The sequence below is a fragment of the Corythoichthys intestinalis genome, chromosome 14 (genome assembly GCF_030265065.1).
Source record: "Corythoichthys intestinalis isolate RoL2023-P3 chromosome 14, ASM3026506v1, whole genome shotgun sequence".
NCBI classification, from domain to species: Eukaryota; Metazoa; Chordata; class Actinopteri; order Syngnathiformes; family Syngnathidae; genus Corythoichthys; species Corythoichthys intestinalis.
Window position 1 is genome coordinate 28609683 of NC_080408.1, and position 20702 is coordinate 28630384.

Below are 20702 nucleotides of genomic sequence, written 5' to 3' on the forward strand. Positions count from 1 at the left end.
CAAGAGTTTTCACCGGAAAAGCTCTGTTTACACAAGGCGGCTGCCACACTTACTAACATCCTATTTCGACATATTTACGTAAAATAAATGCTAACTGCACGTTTTTTTTGTTTTGTTTTGCTTTTAACCAAGAATCGAGACTGTTTTACGTCCATATCTATAAAGAATTCAGGGATTTAAGCATTTATTCACAAGAATTTTCACCAGAAAGCTGTTTACATATGGCGGCCGTCACATTGACTGACAGACTAGCATCGTACTTCGACATATTTACATAAAATAAATGCTAACTGCACATTTTTTATTTTTTATTTTTTTTGGGCTTCAAACCAAGAATCGAGACAGTTTTACATCCATATCTATAAAGAATTCAGGGATTGAAGCATCTATTCACAAGAATTTGCACCGGAAAAGCTCTGTTTACATATGGCGGGCGCCACATTGACTGACAGACTAGCCTCGTACTTCGGCATATTTACGTAAAATTAATGCTAGCTGCACTTTTTTTTTTTTTTTTTGGCTTCAAACCAAGAATCGAGACTGTTTTACATCCATATCTATAAAGAATTCAAGGATTTAAGCATTTATTCACAAGAATCTCCACCATAAAAGCTCTGTTTACATATGGCGGCCGCCACATTGACTGACAGACTAGCATCATACTTCGGCATATTTACGTAAAATAAATGCTAGCTGCACGTTTTTTTGGTTTTTTTTTTGCTTTTAACCTAAAACCGAGACTGTTTTACGTCCATATCTATAAAGAATTCAGGGATTTAAGCATCTATTCACAAGAATTTTCACCGGAAAAGCTCTGTTTACATATGGTGGGCGCCGCATTGACTGACACACTAGCATCATACTTCTGCATATTTCCGTAAAATAAATGCTAGCTGCACGTTTTTATTTTTTTTTTTTTGCTTTTATCCAAGAATCAAGAGTGGTTTATGTCCATATCTATAAAGAATTCAGGGATTTAGGCATTTATTCACAAGAATACTCAATGAAAAAAGCAATTTTTCTGTGATTCCACCCGGTCAGCTTTGACGGCCACGCCAACAATGCAGGCCCATGTTAATCATCCCCGCACCCCGTATCCCGTCAATATCATTATGAAGTCTATGGCTAATGCTAACAAAAAATAACAAATCTTACCATATTTCCACACAAGATGGAGCGTTGCCTAGCTTTAGCAACATCCTAAACTCCAGTGAAGAGAGTGAGGGAGAGGCCTGGCACATCTTACATGAGTGACACAACCCAAACACTGCTACGATGCAAGCTGACATACTCCACATACAATATTAAAATGTCAAGCATTTTATATATATGACATTTGACAGAAACTATGTCACATTTTCGTCCCGTTGTTGTCATCTTGTCAGACGAACGCTGGCATTTATCTCATTATGCTCTAGTCTAGGGTTATATCAGATCATCTGTAAGGACTTGGGTTCTGGAGCTGGAGGGATCTTGAAAGTTCATACTTTTCACCAGTCAAACAGTAATATAACTTTGAGGGGGGTCATTGATAGTCCGTAAAAGAATTGATGAAGTGTGTAATATAATTACAGTGCTGTATTGTATGAGCTCTAGACAGCCCATGCTTTGTAACAGTCTGAGAATGTTTTGTTAGTAACTTAATCTTACCTCACACATTTGGCATCTTAGAAGAACTGTATGTTTCCCTGCAAAAAGCAGCAGCAACACAATATGAACATTTAAATACATAACAACTTGTGAGCACACAGACCAGCTAAAAAAGAGTTCTCCTTGCTTTCTTGTCACAAACAATGAACAGGTAGTACTTTTCATTATGTTGTCAAAGCATCGATAATAAGAACCCATGTGGGGCTCTGACTCATTATCAACTCACATGAGCCAAGTATGCAACTCTGAGGAAAAATATCAATGATCAAATATGGCTTTATCTTTCTTCTGACAGAAGATGTTTGGACTTGCTGTTTTTAGAAACATATTGACTCACACTGACAAGACTGTTTGGCTTTCTTAGAGGGACATTTTCGTTGCTTTTGATGCTTCGTGTTTTCGCTAAAACCATGATCTCACCAAAAATCTGTCCATCGAAGGTTTGACACTTCTTTTCCCAACGGCCAAACCTTGTCATCGCTATGAACGTACCCATTATTTAAGGCACACAACTTGGCTGTTTACTCGGAAATTCAAGATGCTTTGGCAAAAATGAAAGAATATCTTTTTCTCCTCACTGTTTCTGTCAATGTCCTCGGTCGCCCCTTCAACTCCCGCCCTTTCCATTTTTGTTTTGTTTTTGATGACGGAGGCTAATCACTGATGTGCCTGCAAAATTTAGTATTCAAATGATTGGAGTTCCTCTCAGGACATTTTAATCACAGCAAACTATGAAAACATTTAGATGAGAAAAGTTTGGGGAAAAGCGTACTTTAGGATTTTTGGCCAACAAAAAAATATGTGTAACGGTTGTTTAAGAAATGCAGTTAAAAAACAACTTCTATCATATCCAGGACACATTTTCTATTGGCTCTGCAATTTCTCTACACTATGCACGATGGTTGTCTTCTCCTAACTTCATGTAGTAGTGATGACAACAGATCCTTTTGTTGGAAATGATAGTTTGTTCCTTTTTCAAGACTAAAACTATGACGTTGGTTACCTGTGTTCAAATGCCTGCTCTCTAAATTATACTTGCAGCTGATATCGCAAAATACTGGTCCTAGCCCCTATGTCTACTGATTAGGTTTTCTATTTTTACCTGCTCTCACCTGCTCTTCTCTTGCTTTAGCCAGAGGTTGGTAGAGTAGCCAAAAATTGACTCAAGTAAAAGTAGCGTTACCTCAAAATGATATTACTCCAGTAAAAGTAAAAGTATTCATCCAAAAAATGTACTCAAGTCCAAGTAAAAAGGTATCCAGTCAATAGAATACTCAAATAGTGGGTATGGTAATGGTAACATTGTAAGTAACTGTTTTTTGTTTTTTGTTTTTTTCTTTTTAACAGTGGTACTGTATTTTTTTTCTCAGCACAAACTTATTTTTATGAAATGTTTTTATAATTACCACATTAAGCCTAGTTTGAATAGTGAATAGTGCCTTCATGGTTACAATTATGAAATTAAAAGCATCATATCTCTGGTTTGCCGTGGTCAGTCGGTGCCAAATAAAAACTGGGAGAGATGTTTAAATCCGCGTTTTCGAGTCACGTTGAGGGAAGCGCTCTATGTCAAATACTTCATTTTTTACGGGGCTCTAAAGACGCTACGTGATTGAACCGGCAAGATTGTCTGATTGTTGTAATGGAGTCATGTGATTATTGTTGTGACGTTTCATTGGTGAAATTGGTAGAGCTACTATTGGCATCACTGGCAAAAAAAATAATAATAAATATGATATGTAGAATAAAGAGAAAAAAATGTAACGACACTTGTATAGCCAAAAGTAGTGGAGTAAGAGGAGCGTTTTTTTCCTCACAAATCTACTCAAGTAAAAGAAAAAAGTATGGCTTTGTAAAACTACTCTTAGAAGGACATTTTTTCTCAAAAAGTTAGTCAGGTAAATGTAACGCGGTACTATCCACCTTTCGCTTTAGCTAATCAGCTTCCCCCAGCAACTAATGTCTTGTCCAGGTATTCCTTGTTGTTTCCTTTATTTGTTTGCATTTAGTTGACTGCTTTCTTTTTGTCTTAGTGACTTCATTATTGTTGGTCTGTAACATTCCATTAATAAGAAACAATAAACATTCATTACATACCATATAGTCAGGGGTCTCCAAACCGGTCCTCAAGGGCAGCTGTGGGTCCTGGTTTTTGTTCCAACCGATCGAGTACCGACAGTTTAACCAATGAAGTTTCTGCTAAAACAAGCAGCATCTGACTGCAATCAACTGATTACACTTGTAAGACACCAGATTGGTGCATAGGTGTTGTCTTGTTTTGTTGGAATGAAATCCTGCGCTCACTGCGGCCCTATGTGGAATAGTTTGGAGACCACTGCCGTATAGTGTTCACATAACTATTCTGGACTGTCATACGTGTATAAAAAGTGACACAGATGGGAAGTGGAGTGGTCGATAACGTAACTAACAACTTTATGCAGTACATTTTTTTTAAATGTCACACTATAGTGAAAGCAAGTTCAAACCTTTTCACGTTAAATGATCAATCAATCAATCAATCAATAAAAATTTATTTATATAGCCTTTTACAAAACCTGAAAGGCCCTCAAAGTGCTTTACAACAAAACATGGCTCAAGAAAAATAAAAGTCGGGAAAGTATTATACAATGACATTAAGAAAAAAAAGAAATGAAACAAAAACAGCGCATCGCAATAAGAAGTCCAGCAAATAAAACAATAAAACCGATAAAATCCAAAAACATTAAAAACTCTTAAGCAAATAAAACCAGGCTATCCTGGTGCGGATTTCAGGGGGAAGGCTATTCCGCAGCCTGGGAGCAGCAACCGCAAAAGATCGGTGTCCCCACTGTTTAAGTTTTAACCTCGGAACATGTAAAAGAAGCTGGCCGGTCGAACGAGGGGTCCTGCCAGAGATATGGAAGGTTAGAATTTCCGATAAATAAGATGGAGCCTGGCCATTAATAGAATTAAAAACAAACAGAACAAGTCTGAAATCAATTCTAAAATGGACTGTAAGCCAGTGAAGTGATGATAGCACGGATATGCTCACGTCTAGGTGTACCTGTTAAAAATCAAGCAGCAGCATTTTGAACGATGATCAAAACTGTAAACAAGTTTCCAGAGCCAAAGATGAGCGGCACCATCTTTGACATTTTCTGCTACGGACCTCCGGTCTAGACAGAACACCATGAATTGCAATTGAAGTAGACAAAGTTTTAAACTGCCAAATCGAACCAGAGGAACCCATGGATTCTTCCAAAATTCATTCAGCACGACGAAGATGACACTCCGGGACTTGCTGTACTGTGCTTGGTTGTGTGAACTCGTGGAAGCGCCTATATATATGCTTGGAAGTGGAATGTTTTGAACAGCGTCCAGCTTCAAAGCACCAGTGTGGATCTACCTCGCCATACACCCGAAATCGAAACCAGCTGCAGATGAAGGATATGGCTCGCAGATTTAACCCTAAAACATCCACCTAAAAGATTGTTAGTTCTTATCACTTTGTTGACTGTTCGTGGAAAAAATTCTAACAATCTGTGCAGCCTGTGTTAACATGTGGTGTAGATTGATACGTCGGCCACTTGAGTGACCAAAATGAGGCGAAATTACAAATATTACCGTTGCCGAATGCAGAAGGGCTGACACGGATTTTTCGGTTAAAAGGAAATATTATAAGGTCATTTTCATCTAGTTAGGTTATAGTTATGGTAGTATGAGGTCATCGCATATGTACATATAAATACGAATAGTATGTCATTCTTTTTTATTGCAGAGACTGATCGCAACAAAACTGTTCGACAACATAAATCCATTTTTTGTTTTATTTTTAAAAATTAGTGCATGTACAAAACAGGGCCATAAATCACAATTTATAAAATTATTAGAAAAATGCTAACAAAGGTGGAGTATAAATTGAGCCTTCCATCATCAAGGTAGAACGGACGTAGTCTCGATATATTTTCATCAACGTAAGTGTTTTTGTGAGGCACATCAAGTTGTCTTCCCTTGCCTAACAGCGTTTCCCACATAAACGGATTTTAAGGTGGGGTCAGGGGGGCCAGGCCAGCCCTGGTGGCCGAAAAGTGTCATTGCATGAAATTGACTTTCCTATATACCGTATTGGCCCGAATAAAAGACGGTGTTTTTTGCATTGAAATGTAAGACTGAAAAAGATGGGGTCGTCTTATATTCGGGGTCTAGATATTATACCCATTCACGACGCTAGATGGCGCCAGATATCATTGAAGCGATGTTCTGTCATGACAAATCTAAGCTACTCTCCTCGTTCACGGCGCTAGATGGCGCCAAATATCATTGAAGAGATGTTCTGTCATGACAGATCTCAGCTACTCTGAAGTTTAACCAGTTTGCATTATTGCAGTGTTTTTCCTAATTCAGATTTGTTTCAAGACTACAGTTACAGTTAAACTTCACTTTGATGGTTAATGCAGTTATTGCAATTTTGTTGTTTTATCACAATAGATTGGTTTATTTACATTTCAAAAACCAGAAGCCATTCATTTACGAATGTGATTGCACTTTAGCTTACATATTTAAATGTTCAGATATTAAGATTTGAATTAGGCAAAATAACATGCTTTCTCTCTCAAATATATTGTTATAATCATTTGTTTTGGATGTACTGTAATTATTTTATGTATAAAAATTAATTTGGTGTTCAAAGTCTTTTTTTCAAACTTGAGTCTTTAAAAAGACGGGGTCGTCTTATAATCAGGGCTGTCTTATATTCGGGCCAATACGGTATATAAAAGTTGTAAAGCAATAAAACTGCAACAAAAATCATTTTTATAATGGGTCAAAATTATTTTTCGAACAGATAATGTGACTAGCACCTTAGACGGTCATTTGCTTTGCATATAATTTTCACCCAAAAAATTAGGGGAGGGCAATTTTTCAAATGATTTTTTTCTTTGATTGATTTTTTTTTTTTTTTTTTTTTTTTTTTGATTGAAGCAATTTTACACAAATGTCCTGCCTATAATATGGAAAGAAAACTTTTTCAATGAAAAATTAAGTGTTCAAATGCACATTTTTCCATCTCAAATATTCTTTCTCATTCAAAAATGTTTTCTATGATTGAAATTTTTCTTTTTGAAAATATTTTTTTTTTTGAAGCAATTTATTTTTTGATTGAATGATAAAGACAAAAACATCCTAGCCAAAATATGGCCCAAACACATACCAACATTACTCCAATAGCTTTCACATGCATTCGTTTCAAATTTATTTTTGCATTCAACCACTTTTTTTTTTTTTGACTGAAGCAACTTTTTTTTTTTTAATTGACGCATCTAACTTTTTTTTTTTTATTGAATAATAAAGACACAAATCTACCTCCATATGGCTCCACCCAGGGGATACAATTTTTGACTGGGGTAACTACATTGGCACAACACCGGTGGGCGTACCATATTCAATGGATGACGATCTTGGCGAAAAATATTGCCTAAGCAGCCTAATTTAGAATTCCCCTAAAAAATGATAGGAAACAAAAAATGCTCATGTCAATTTATTTTTATAAATATTCTTGTAAGTTAATTTTATTGCTGACACTACGTTTCGGGGTCATCCACATGTCGTACCTGTTATATCTTTGTGGTGGCACTGTCTTGGTTCCACATCTGCCTTCATGAATACAAAATTCCCATATTCATGTATTACAACACATTCAACTGGATGCTTCCGAGCTTTTCTGGTCACTGATTGTGTTTCAATCCACTGCCATTAAATCAATAAAATATAAAACTATTTTGGATGTGGCGACTCTTAGTCATTTCTTCATGTTGTCCTTCCATGTCGTGATGATGGCAGATGGATGCGGCATTTCAAAATTGTCTTTTTTGAGGGGTTTTGATAAGTAATGCCACTACAGCTCCACTGATGTTTTGGTTAAAAAAGTGTCAAACGGAAGTCGCGAGCAGAAATGCGGAAGTCAAGCGAAGTACCTCGGAAACTTGCCTATACTAAATAATGACTTGAGCACCTTTGATGGTCTACTGTTTGTTTTTGTTTTTTCGGGTAGATAGGGGCCTTGTTTGTTTGGTTTTTCAGCATGGCAGTGAGGAAAGTAGCTCTTTGTTAATACCATGTGCACAGCTATTTGTATATGTTCTTTGCGCTCAAAAACCACAAATACTTTCAAACTTGAGGTCAGTTTTCTCATCTAATACGTTCTCAAGAATGTATGGTAAAAACCGCTGCTGCTCAAAGACGCTCCTTCTCCATCCTAAAAAGAAAAAAAAAGTGAAAGAATAACAAACTACATCTTCTTTATTTTAAGCAAATAAATACCCTGATTCCATGACACCACTTAAATATGCTGGGGGAAAATCATTATGAGCATAAAGAGGTCTCAGAAAAACGATATCCACAACGGCAGAACACTTCCAGTACTAACATGAAAATTCTTGTCTGCAGACATGGTAAGAAGATTGACATTTTTTTTTTCTCCACCCCGCCACAAAACATAGCTGGGGTTGTTAAAAGTTGTTTTGGATTGTTCATTAACACATACATAAATACAAATGAGAAAAGCGACATACTTCATCATGAACATGCTTGATAGAAATGTTTTCCCATTTGTATTTACTGTATTTTTCAGACTATAAGTCGCAGTTTTTTTTCATAGTTTGGCTGGGGGTGCGACTTATACTCAGGAGCGACCTATGTGTGAAATTATTAACACATTATGACATCATTTCACATGTTATTGTGTTGTTTTGCCGTGACACTGATGGTTTGGTAAACTTGTTAGCATGTTCTTTATGCTATGTCAATCAATTGTATTATTGACTTTTATATATTTAACTACATGCTGTTAGTTTTAGGGCTGTCCCAAACGACTAATTTTCTCCCGATTAGTCAGCCGACTATTTTTACGATTAGTCGACTAATCTAATAATTTATTTATTTATTTATTCATTTATTTATTTTAACTAATTTAGCAATGAAATTTTTGTTGACGCTTATCAATTTTAAAAAAAACATATTGGAACACTCAAATCATTTATTAAAGTACAAATAAACACGTAAATAACAATAATAAATCACAAATAAACAATGAGTTCAAATGCTGATAGAATTAACTAGTGTAGCATCCCGATTGAAAAGATGGTCTCTTAAACTGATGGTTTACAACTTTTATTCCATCCTTGATGTAAACACACCGTAAGAGCTACGGCGCACACAAATAAAGCAACACAATTAGAAATTAACAAAAACTTTTCACCTTTTTCCTTTTAAACCTTATTTATATATCAATGAATTGCCTATATGAATTGCCTTTACCTTATTACCTTATCATTGACAATCTCTCCCTTGAGTGCAATCACTGTATATACTGTATATATTTATGACCTTTTAACCTTATATAATTTTCTATACCATAAAATAAACCATAACATGAAATAAACCTTTCAATTAGCATTAAGAACAATACTAATAGCACTTATAGGCCCATTGTCAATGAAACATTATTATTTAGTAAGGCGACAGCACCCTCTGGTGTACAAAAAATGAAAGGAAAAAAAAAAAAAAAAAACTTACAAACTGCATGAAGGCGCTTGAGGTGTTTATTCACGTCCGACGTGCAGCCAAGCTTGGCACTGAAGAGACAGGACAGAAGAGTGTACTCTCCTTTGTTTCTTTGAAATAAGTCAATGTTTTGGACACTCTGGTGCGCTTTTTTTGGCTTTGTGCCGCTTTCCCTGCTTGCAAACAGAGCATCCGACATTCTAACTTTCCACGCATATATTTTTTTAACCCTTCATTAATTTTACGTCATCGATGACGTCGACTACGTCGACTAGTCGGGACAGCTCTAGTTAGTTTGTGGCACTTTCACACCCAAATGGGGGCATGCTCGCACCTGTACACACGAAGAAAAGCGCTCACACGCCAGAAGACGGACAGCTACGCAGCGTCTGAGCGAGTGGGTGAGAGAGAGTGAAACACGGCTACGTTCATTTTTTACGCTTGTAAAATATATAACAGAGGCAACACCTGTGTGTATCATCTTTTCTGTTGTTGTTGTGTTTTCCACCTGCGATTGGACAATTACAGCCAGTTGTTTGAACGATGTGCTAATGGTAGCGAACGCATGCTAACCGTTTGTGTCATTGCTGTAATAACAGCTAATTATCATTTATTTACGTTGATGCGAACCTGTGGGGTATCGAGGACGAAATTGATTTGTATTATTTCTATTTTTAGTTTAACTCTTCAAATGATGGTGTCATAACGACGGCCAAAATAAAGTCAGCAAATTATACGGACGTCCAGCATCATCATTTGGGAGTTTAGCTCGCTGTAAAGCCAGGACCGAGCCGTAGCGTCCTGGTGAGGACAGTATATTCGCATTTGGTTGTTCATGTAGCATTATCATACTGTACACCTTTTCAGCACGTTGTTCTCTATTGTATTTTTTTTTATTTTAAATTGCCTTTCAAGATGACATATCTGTTTTATATGTTGGATTTTATCAAGTAAATTTCCACCAAAAATGCGACTTATACTCCGGTGCGACTTATGTATGTTTTTTTCCTCTTCGTTGGGCATTTTATGGCTGGTGCGGTAATTTTGAATGCTCAAGAATACTGAATCACAGGACAGTTTGAATAAGTTCATTGTTTTGCATTGATGCCTACTCGAATTTACAATGCATATCAATTTCAGATTTTTTTTACAAAATATATTTGACCTGGTTTGCTGTCTTTTCTGAAGCAATGTGAAGGACACAAGTTACTGTATGTACAGCATAGTAAATGGTGCTGAAAACACATTTTTAAAGATTTATCACCTGTGTTGTTGGTTCCAACAGGAAGGCTGGCCTCATTCTCTCACAGTTAAATGAACTGTCCCCCTGGTGTAAAGGCCTTCTTCAGGAGCCCAAGATTGGACTTCGCAGGATGTCTCTCAAGTTCCTTTCGTGTCGCTACACTGACACCAAGGCTTTTGGGATGAACTGGGCAGATATGGGCCAGGACGTGCACAAGGCGTGTGATGAGCAAATACTCACAGTCATGTATAATGACTATGGTGAGCCCAAGGAGATCTAAATGTATGTATTGTATTGTATTGTATGTATTGCCTACAGAAGATGCCAGATCTAACAAGAGTGAGTTTTACATGATCGGAATAAGTTTGTTTATTTTGTATACTATATTGTTTTTTTTTGTTGTTGTTTTTGTTGCTCTTCATCAGAAACAAATCAAAGTTCAGACTATACTGTCCAAGGAGCGTATGTCACCGACTGGAGTCTTGCAACTTTATTAGTCGTCACTCTTGTTTCTTAAAGATAAATATGAAGAAATATGTTTGACTTGTACTGCTGCATTTCATTAATGTCATCAGCTTTATGGATTTAACGATACGTACAATATTTTATATATTGTTGTACAAAAAAAAATCACACAACTGTGTTGTCACATAGGAGTGAATTAAAAGAAAATGCTAGTTTGACCCTAGCCGTGTGGCATTTAGTTGTTATTAAGAGCATGGGACAACAGTTGCTGTGAGCAAATTTGTTCTTAAAGGGAACCTCGGACTTAAAGACTTGTGGGCTCTGATAAGCCACAATTTTTCTCTTTTACTAAAATATGTTATTAGAAACACATAAAATATTGCAATTGATTTAAAAATCTTTAATATTTAGCACGTTTTAACCTACGGAGGGTACCATGTTTTATACGTGCAATTAACGCTCGGGGTGTTGACGTAGTTTGCCACTGTCACTAGATGAACACTACCGGTGTTCTGTAATTCCTTCTACGCGGCGAGACGTCCAACACATGCGCACATCAGTTAAATGCGGTGAGTACTTACTATATGTGTTTTTATTGGGTCTTTTATTACCTTTTCATTGTCTCAAAATACTTTTTGCATGTGTTTCCCTCTCATACTTTTAAGCATTGTATTTTCTTGTGGTAGCGTTAAAGCAGATTGTTGATCTATTGACCACATTAGTTACGTGGTGTATTTAAACCACCCTTGTTTGATATTACTACGTTTTTCTTCAGGCATCTTTAGTATGTTCTGTTTGTGTGCATCTAAACAAAACAAGCTGAAAGCGCACGGAAGTACTTTGGGTTTCAAATTCGCCTCTTGAAGCACGTTTCACCAATGTAGTACGTTTTGGCAGAACACCCGTTTTGTCATACTCTCGTCTCGTTTCATCCTGTCTTTCCTGTTTATTTTGCTTTTGCTGCTCGTTTTGTGAAATATCGACAGTGCTCTCATGCTCATTAATGTTCCTCTCGGGTTCAAATTGAAAGGGTTGAACAGATGACATTTTTATGTCGCTAGAGTCATACTCTGAAAGCCCGGCAGCGTAACCATGTGACATCACCAACAATGGCGACCTACTAGTTAAACTAATTTTACAAACTGTATAAAAACAATAACATCAAGAGGGGTTTTAATGTCAAACTATTTTAACTCATAACAACGTTTATCTTTTAAGAACTACGAGTCTTTCTATCCGTGGATCCCTTTAAAGCAGTGGTGATTTAAGTGGTGGAGATAAAAAGATAAGTGAACATTGGAGAAAAAAATTCTCCAATGTTCATTTATCTTTTTATTCTCACTGTAGGGTAAAAATAAAATAAAATAAAATGATGACGCAGTCTTTTTTTTTTTATGTCTTATTGAATGTTCTGTATACTTCTGGCTTGTTTACACCTGTGTTTGTAAATGCATTTTCTTGTTACTTGCAAGCAAGCCCCGTTCGGTTCAGGCAAAGATGTTAAATTTAATGGAGTGCCGCAATTATATGTGGAACAGTTACTGGAGTGCAGGGGTGAAAGTGGCTAGAATTTCTTGCCGGAACTCCCCGACGTGAAGGTCGCCACGGAGCCAGAATTTTTTTTTTTTTTTTTCTTGCGTGTTTTTATTTTTTTGCGGGGAGGGGGGGGAGGGGTCAAACCTCTTAAACTTCTGAAATGCTAAGAAAACTGTTTTAGCACAGTTATTTCTATAACACATACAAAAACTGATTTTCATTCAAAATTGTATTTTTCAATGATTTGCAAAATGAAAATTAACGAAAACAGCAATAACCCCAACCTCCATCTCCTAATTTTTATTTTCCCTCATTTCCTCACATACTAAATGCCAAATCTCAATTTTAACTACTTAAGAACATAGGATGTACTGTATATCAAAATTGAAGTTAATGTAAACATTTACTTTTTTTCTTTTAAATAATAAAGATAAAAGTAACATACATTCAGAATAATTCGTACAAATGAGTTATATTATGCAGAAATGGAATATATTTTGAAGATCGCGCAAACATTGACTTTTTTAAATCATAAGGAAATGAATAAGTAGCCTAAGTGCACATTGACAGCTAAGATGTTCTGAACCTCCCCATTAGAGCACATAAAACTAAATATGATAAATAAGCCTCCTCAACTCTTTCGTTGCTCTTATAGATTTGATCCATTTATGTTGCATTGCCCTTTTTTGTTGCATCAATTCAACCTCTTTTTTTTTTTTTTTTTTTTTGATTTGAACCAATCAGAGCTAACCATCTCTGCTGATACAATGTCAGTATGTCAGCCAATTGAACGGATAAATGACTCCAGGCGTTTTGCTTTGCTGCGTGCATTCGCACATTCACGTCACACATCATCGTAAGACTCGGATAACTGCTGCAGCTGGAGAAACCTCCATGCCGTCCATGGAATAAAAAAAATAATAAATATTGGTGGAAACGGATTACGCTACATAAGCACTTTATTTTGCTTGTTGTTAACACTTGGTTATGTAAATCTGATGTTGGTAGATGAAATGCATGTGTGGCAGCTCAGCATTTTTTTTTTTTACATAGCATTTTGACAGTTGCTGTCATAGTTTCAGAATCAAAGCACCGTGTACCGAAACAGCATCTCGGCCCTGAATTTTATACCAGAACTGCGTTCTGGCCCGGAATCTTATACCGGAACTGCGTTCCTGACCGTTCTGGCCCACTTTCACCCCCGCTGAAGTGTAAAATAAAAGATAAGTTGGGATAAAACCTGGTATTGAAAAACTTTAAACTTTGAGGGGTGTGAAAAATCCAGCTTGACAAAGTTGTGGTGTAAAAAATGACACTCTCATTAAATAGCTGGGGGAATAAAAACATTTCATAAATGTTTCTTACCATTCATAGAGACATAAAGTAAACCACTATTCACATTTAAATACATTTTCTTTCAACTAAGTCCATTCTTAGACTTTAAATATAGCCATCCGCCTGGCCGTTCATTTACACATACAGTAGCTCACCCTGCACAAACAAGAATCCCTGTGAAAAGTAAAAGCCATAATTTTACTAGAACAAACAGGCCAAAGTGGTCTTTTCTGACCAGGCTCTACACTGTCAACAATTAATAATAATTGGGGCTTCAACAGTTGTTGGCGGTATTGCAGTCAAGTTGATCCGTCAGAAGGTTCAGACAGTCCCCTCATGACAGCTGATTTAATTGGAATCCTGCGTGTACTGTATTACAGCTACAAGAGTGAAACTGTTCACATCTGCTCTCATGAGAGACATTAACGTTTATATTTTGACTTTAATCACCAGTAACCAAATGTTTTGGGGTTGTTTTTTTTAACAGTGTTTCTTTTCAGGAAGCTTTTGTTGGAATGGAATGGCATGGAATGGTTTATTCTTTATGAAAGACATGTACTAAAGTAGAATTTTAGACCCAAACTACTGAATGTAACAAAAAAGAAAAAAGAAAAGAAAAAAAAGATGAAGTTTGGTAATTTTGAAAAAGTTTTAACAAAAGTTGACTCACTGGAATACCGTTTGTCCACTAGTACTAGTTCCTGTGGTTAAAAACCCGTATATAAGTGTGATAATGCACTATTTTCTTCATAAGTGAACCTTGATTGTTTTGTAAAGTTTATATGATTGTTTTAAGGAGATTGTTTCAGTATAATTTAAAGTTGCTGTTGTTTTTTATTTGTATTATTTTACTGTCGAGTGGCCAGTCTTAAGGTCAATGTCAAATGAAGGTACATATGTTGTTAATTTCAAACGCATTTCTTAATACTAAAATGAATGCTAATATTTGTGGAGACAGCAGTGTTTTACATATACCATACATTTTATTGGAGAAATGTACAGTGTTATTCTTCTCTATATAAATCCTTGCTTAACAGGTCATATTTTAAAAACAAAACAACCAAAAAAAAGTGTACGCGTCAAAAGAGAGCTGATATCCTGTACTGTTGTATTTGATGTGTCTCTCATTCTTTGCAGATAATGTGAAATGTAGATCTGATTATTTTATCCGAATATGATCAAATATTGTTTGAAACTGTACTATACTCTTATTAATTGGCTGATGGAAAAACTTGACAACATTTAGTTGATCATGGGATTGAGAGAAGGACAAGATTGAGAACTTGACAAGTATATGCATGCTGATGTCTTTAAATGTGGTTGTCATATCAAGACATTTTCACTTTGCTACTTCATGAATAAAGACATGTAACATGGATGGAGGAATTTGATTTCTTTCCACTTGACAATTGATTGCACTGACTAGACTTGCATTTGTAACCAGCTGATTAATTATTCCAGAAAAGAGACACACACTTTATTTCCCCTTTGTTGGACATGAAATTAGAATCAACTTTTGTTTTTTAAGGTCAATTAGGATTACCGTTATAGACATTTTGGATATTTATAGACACCTCTGAATGTATTTGTCGGCAGACCTTAAACTCAATGCTTTGTGTGAAATCCTGGGAAAGAAACACACACACAAAAAAAAAAAAACATCGAAAAGATAGCAGTAAGTGATTGTGAACTTGCATTAGTCTGGTTCATCGAGTGTGCAAGTACTTGAGGACGCCACATTCATCTGTTCAAACAGTTATATGAAAGTATAAACGGCATTAGAATGAGTAACCATCATACCACTGAAGATGATGCATGTCTGAGGTAAAAACATTCAGTGATTTAATAAACAGAAACCCCTCCGTTGGCCGAAAAGTGTCATGCATGTACAGTGGGGCAAATAAGTATTTAGTCAACCACTAGTTGTGCAAGTTCTCCCACTTGAAAATATTACAGAGGCCTGTCATTGTCAACATGGGTAAACCTCAACCATGAGAGACAGAATGTGGGGGAAAAAACTGGAAATAACATTGTTTGATTTTTAAACAATTTATTTCCAAATTAGAGTGGAAAATAAGTATATTTGGTCACCTACAAACAAGCAAGATTTCTGGCTGTCAAGGAGGTCTAACTTCTTCTAACGAGGTCTAACGAGGCTCCACTTGTTACCTGTATTAATGGCACCTGTTTTAACTCATTAGCGGTATAAAAGACACCTGTCCACAATCTCAGTCAGTCACACTCCAAACTCCACTATGGCCAAGACCAAAGAGCTGTTGAAGGACACCAGAGACAAAATTGTAGACCTGCACCAGGCTGGGAAGACTGATCTACAATAGGTAAAACGCTTCGTGTAAAGAAACTGTGGGAGCAATTATTACAAAATGGAAGACACACAATCGATCTGGGGCTCCATGTAAGATCTCACCCCGTGGCGTCAAAATGATAGCAAGAACGGTGAGCAAAAATCCCAGAACCACACGGAGGACCTAGTGAATGACCTACAGAGAGCTAGGACCACAGTAACAAAGGCTACTATCAGTAAGACAATGCGCCACCAGGGACTCAAATCCTGCACAGCCAGACGTGTCACCCTGCTAAAGCCAGTGCACGTCCAGGCCCGTCTGCGTTTCGCTAGAGAGCATTTGGATGATCCAGAAGAGGACTGGGAGAATGCGTTATGGTCAGATGAAACCGCACAGGTTCTCATGTTTGGAGGAGAAAGAATACTGAATTGCATCCAAAAAACACCATACCCACTGTGAAGTATGGGGTGGAAACATCATGCTTTGGGGCTGTTTTTCTGCAAAGGGACCAGGACGACTGATCTGTGTAAAGGAAAGAATGAATGGGGCCATGTATCGAGACATTTTGAGTGAAAATCTCCTTCCATCAGCAAGGGCATTGAAGATGAGACGTGGCAGGGTCTTTCAGCATGACAATGATCCCAAACACACAGCCAGGGCAACAAAGCAGTGGCTTCGTAAGAACCATTTCAAGGTCCTGGAGTGGCCTAGCCAGTCTCCAGATCTCAACCCCATAGAAAATCTGCGGAGGGAGTTGAAAGTCGGTGTTGCCCAACGACAGCCCCAAAACATCACTGCTTTAGAGGAGATCTGCATGGAGGAATGGGCCAAAATACCAGCAACAGTGTGTGAAAAGCTTGTGAAGAGTTACAGAAAACGTTTGGCTTCCGTTATTGCCAACAAAGGGTACATAACAAAATATTGAGATGAACTTTTGGTATTGACCAAATACTTATTTTCCACCATGATTTGCAAATAAATTCTTTAGAAAATCAAACAATGTGATTTTCAGTTTTTTTATTCAACATTCTGTTTCTCATGGTTTAGGTTTACCCATGTTGACAATTACAGGCCTCTCTAATATTTTCAAGTGGGAGAACTTGCACAATTAGTGGTTGACTAAATACTTATTTGCCCCACTGTTGTTGACTTCTCTATATATGATTTTAAGATTAAGAGTTTTCCGGTAAAATATTATCTATAGGAGTTGTAAAGCAATAAAACCGACAACAAAAATGAATGAAATAAACAAAAAAATATATTTTTATAATGGGTCAAAATAATTTTTCGAACAGATAATGTGACTAGCACCTTAGACGATCATTTGCTTTGCTTAGCCAAAACCACCCGAAGACCGAAGAGGCAAAATGGATGGATTTTTTCAAACATAAACTTTCAACAACTACTGAACAGAACCCAAAGGTTGAAAACGTGGACCTTGAAACTCCAGAGAGCACAGCCAAAATGGTAAGTGGAGTTTCAATTCGCCCCACTAAAGATGCTAATTGTACAACAGAGCCACCACCAGTGTCTTGCCAATGTAGTTACCCCGTCAAAAACTGTATCCCCTGGCCGCGGGAGCGTACACACACACACATTAGTTATGAGTTATGTCGACGTAAACAATTAATTGAAGCCACAGTTTTGGACATCAACGTTTATTAAACTGGAGAAACTCCAAACAGGACTTGAATTACAGTAATAACAGTTATAGTTCATCCTACGAATAAAACAGTAAAACATTGCCTTTTTTACGTACAGTACATATGTTACATTATAGGACAGAAAAAAAAAAGTATGTTTTTAATTTTTTTTATGGATGGACATGTTTTAAAACCTTGTAGATAACTACACCACCAAAAAACAGAAATCAAGTAATCAGTGCAGCGCAGTGGCTCTGCCCAGGGGATAAAATTTTTGACGGTGTTAACTACATTGGTACGCACAACACCGGCGAAAAGCCTGAGCAGCCTGATTAAGAATTCCTCTCAAGAATGATGGGGGAAAAAACGCTCATTTTCAACTTATTATTGTAAATATTCTTGGAAGTTAATTTTATTGCTGACACTGCTTTTCGGGGTCATCAACATGTTTTGCCCCCACCCCCTTGCCCCAAAAGTCAAACTATTATGAGGCTGGCTGAAGATGGAAAGTGTGTGTTAATTTCCACCTTAAAACGAGTTCCGTATTGTTCTGTCAGACATGGATATACATATGTATAGAGGCGAGGTTAATGTACAGATTTTTGTGTTTAAGTCAGAGAACAGAAGTCAAACCACAAAAAAAATTATAGTTTCTATTTATTCAATACATAATATAAAGTACATAAAAAATACTGAACATGGTTACATACTCTCTAGCTTGCATAAAATATTTGCATCAGTTATTCCAATATTTCTTAAAAGGCATGCATCTTGCAGCAGTGGGTGGGGTTTTGCTTCAATATTTATTGAATTGTACATTACCTTATACCAACTTCAAATTTTACAAATGGAGTCTATAATATTGGTGACCAGTCATTTTTACACTTATAACATTTATATACTGTATGTCTGGTCAAGATGACTTTAATACTAAACTTTTCAGTCACATGTGAATAATAGTACAAGCATATGAAAATGATTTATCAACATCAGTTTTGCAAAACTCTATATGAAATGTAACAGAGCCATTTACCGTTCTAAAGTTAAAAGTCAGGAATATTGAGTCCTAGTTTGCACTAAAACCATTCTGATCATTTGGGATAATTGGATGATAGATAATAGCAGCAGCAAACCTCATTCGAATGTGAAATGCTTCACTAGTTAGTTATACTGTACCATTTCAGTTCCCATATACTCATAAAACTAACTACACAATGTAACACTGTATTTGTGTGATCTCTTCTTTTTAATTACTTATGTTCTCATAGGTTATGGTGCTTATGATCATCTTCAAAAGAATGCCTTGACCTGCAAAAACCTTTGTCTGCATTGTGATATTCGTTGATGTTGTTGTTGTTTATATTATTTACAGTTTGACTTATGTTACACCACGTCACTGTTCCTCACTTATCTATTTTATGGGATTTACATTCTCCCTTCCGGGTCCTTGGCTTTGCTCTTATTCTCTTTGGCATCAGGATCACGGCAAGTGCACTCGTCCTGATCGCAGTCTGCCCCAAACTGAATGACCTGTCGGGAAGCAAGCATCATTTTCAAAAACTGACTTACAGATGCAATCATATCTACATTCTTGGTGTAAAACCGCATAGGATTTGACTTGTCAAATCAGACTACTGACTACTATTGTGCTAATAATGTTAAAAGGCATATTATTAACACATAACTGGCTGTCCATTTACCCAATTGCGGACCTCACGCTGACATTTACACTGCAAGTACTTCAACTGTTTGTACTTTAAATCAGGGGTCCCCAACGACCGGGCCGCGGACTGGTACCGGTCCGTGAAGCATTTGGTACCGGGCCACGCAGAAATAATAAATCCTTTATTTACGACTGCATTCTGGCGGATTGACTTTGGGCTGTGCCGCTTAACACACCAATATCCCTGTCTACTCTAGATATACAACTACAGGATAGGAGGTCGTCATAGAAATGCATTGATTGGACTGTTAGCAGTACATCTTGTTTTGTATATCTATGTTCGCTTGGCCTCCATAATAACGTATGACGTAGGTCGTCGCCCATCACATTTGTTCCCGGAAACAATTAGCCCCTACACTAGAATGACTGAAAAACAGACGTCTTTGGACAGATTTTTTACGGGGAAAAGGGAACCTGACGAGCCAGAAGATGAGCCTACAACCTCGAAGAAAACAAAATCGACTGTATGCTACTTCCCAATCACTAAAGACCCACGAACTGCGAAGGAGTGGATTCGTGACCCATATGTGAATAAACCGAGTGATTCAAGTATGTCTGTGCAACAGGAATATCAGTTTTTAGAGATCGCATTTCACAGCGACCTTAAACGTACATTTGAGACAACAACTCTACCTAGGTTCTGGATTAAAGTCATTTCGGAATATCCTGACATTGCTAGGAAAGCACTGAAAACTGTGCTACAATTTCCAACATCGTATCTTTGTGAAGCGGGCTTCTCTCACTCTCCCATCTCGGGACCATCTCATCTCAACAAAACAAGCTCAGGCCTCCCACTGATTCAGCTGGTGAGTTGTAATTTCCATGCACTTAACACGACGGGGCTAAAAACAATTTTTTTTTTTTTTATATATTTGCTGTAGTTTTCTGCAGCACATTGCCAGTGTTCTGACAAATTTGGCATGCGCGTAACGTTAAAAATGACCGAGAATGCAGCGATTCCAAAGTAAACACTACAAACTTTCTTTATGGAAAGGAATATTAACTTACGTTTGCCATGTTAGCTGCACACAACAACTGTACGCAGCTCTCTCACTAAACGACTTGGCCGTGTCGTTAAGCATTAATTTACACCATTTTCGTGTTGCACATGTATGTTTATGATGTAAATAGTTTTTTAGCACCGTTGGATAACATTGAATATCCAAATGAATATAAAAGAGGGCTTTTTTCACCGCCACAAAAGCTTTGGGAGCAAGATTTTATATGGGTGCGAAATTTGACAGAACACCGGTCTATGGAAA

General features: G+C 37.0%; 2 protein-coding genes across 7 annotated transcripts in view; one reads left to right on the forward strand and one right to left on the reverse strand.

Moving 5' to 3' along the window:
* The window catches only part of astn1 (astrotactin 1), a 506238-nt gene extending 491092 nt beyond the window's left edge, over window positions 1-15146 (forward strand). For all 6 annotated transcript variants that reach the window (XM_057856762.1, XM_057856765.1, XM_057856767.1 and 3 more), the window contains exon 24: window positions 10475-15146. In XM_057856762.1, the coding sequence (XP_057712745.1) occupies window positions 10475-10712 (238 nt within the window). In that variant the 3' untranslated portion in view covers window positions 10713-15146. The remainder of the gene's footprint in view (window positions 1-10474) is intronic.
* A 2886-nt stretch (window positions 15147-18032) lies between these two features.
* pappa2 (pappalysin 2) overlaps window positions 18033-20702 on the reverse strand; it is a 92632-nt gene continuing 89962 nt past the window's right edge. The window contains exon 27 of the mRNA XM_057858019.1: window positions 18033-19247. Within this exon, the coding sequence (XP_057714002.1) occupies window positions 19143-19247 (105 nt within the window). The 3' untranslated portion in view covers window positions 18033-19142. The remainder of the gene's footprint in view (window positions 19248-20702) is intronic.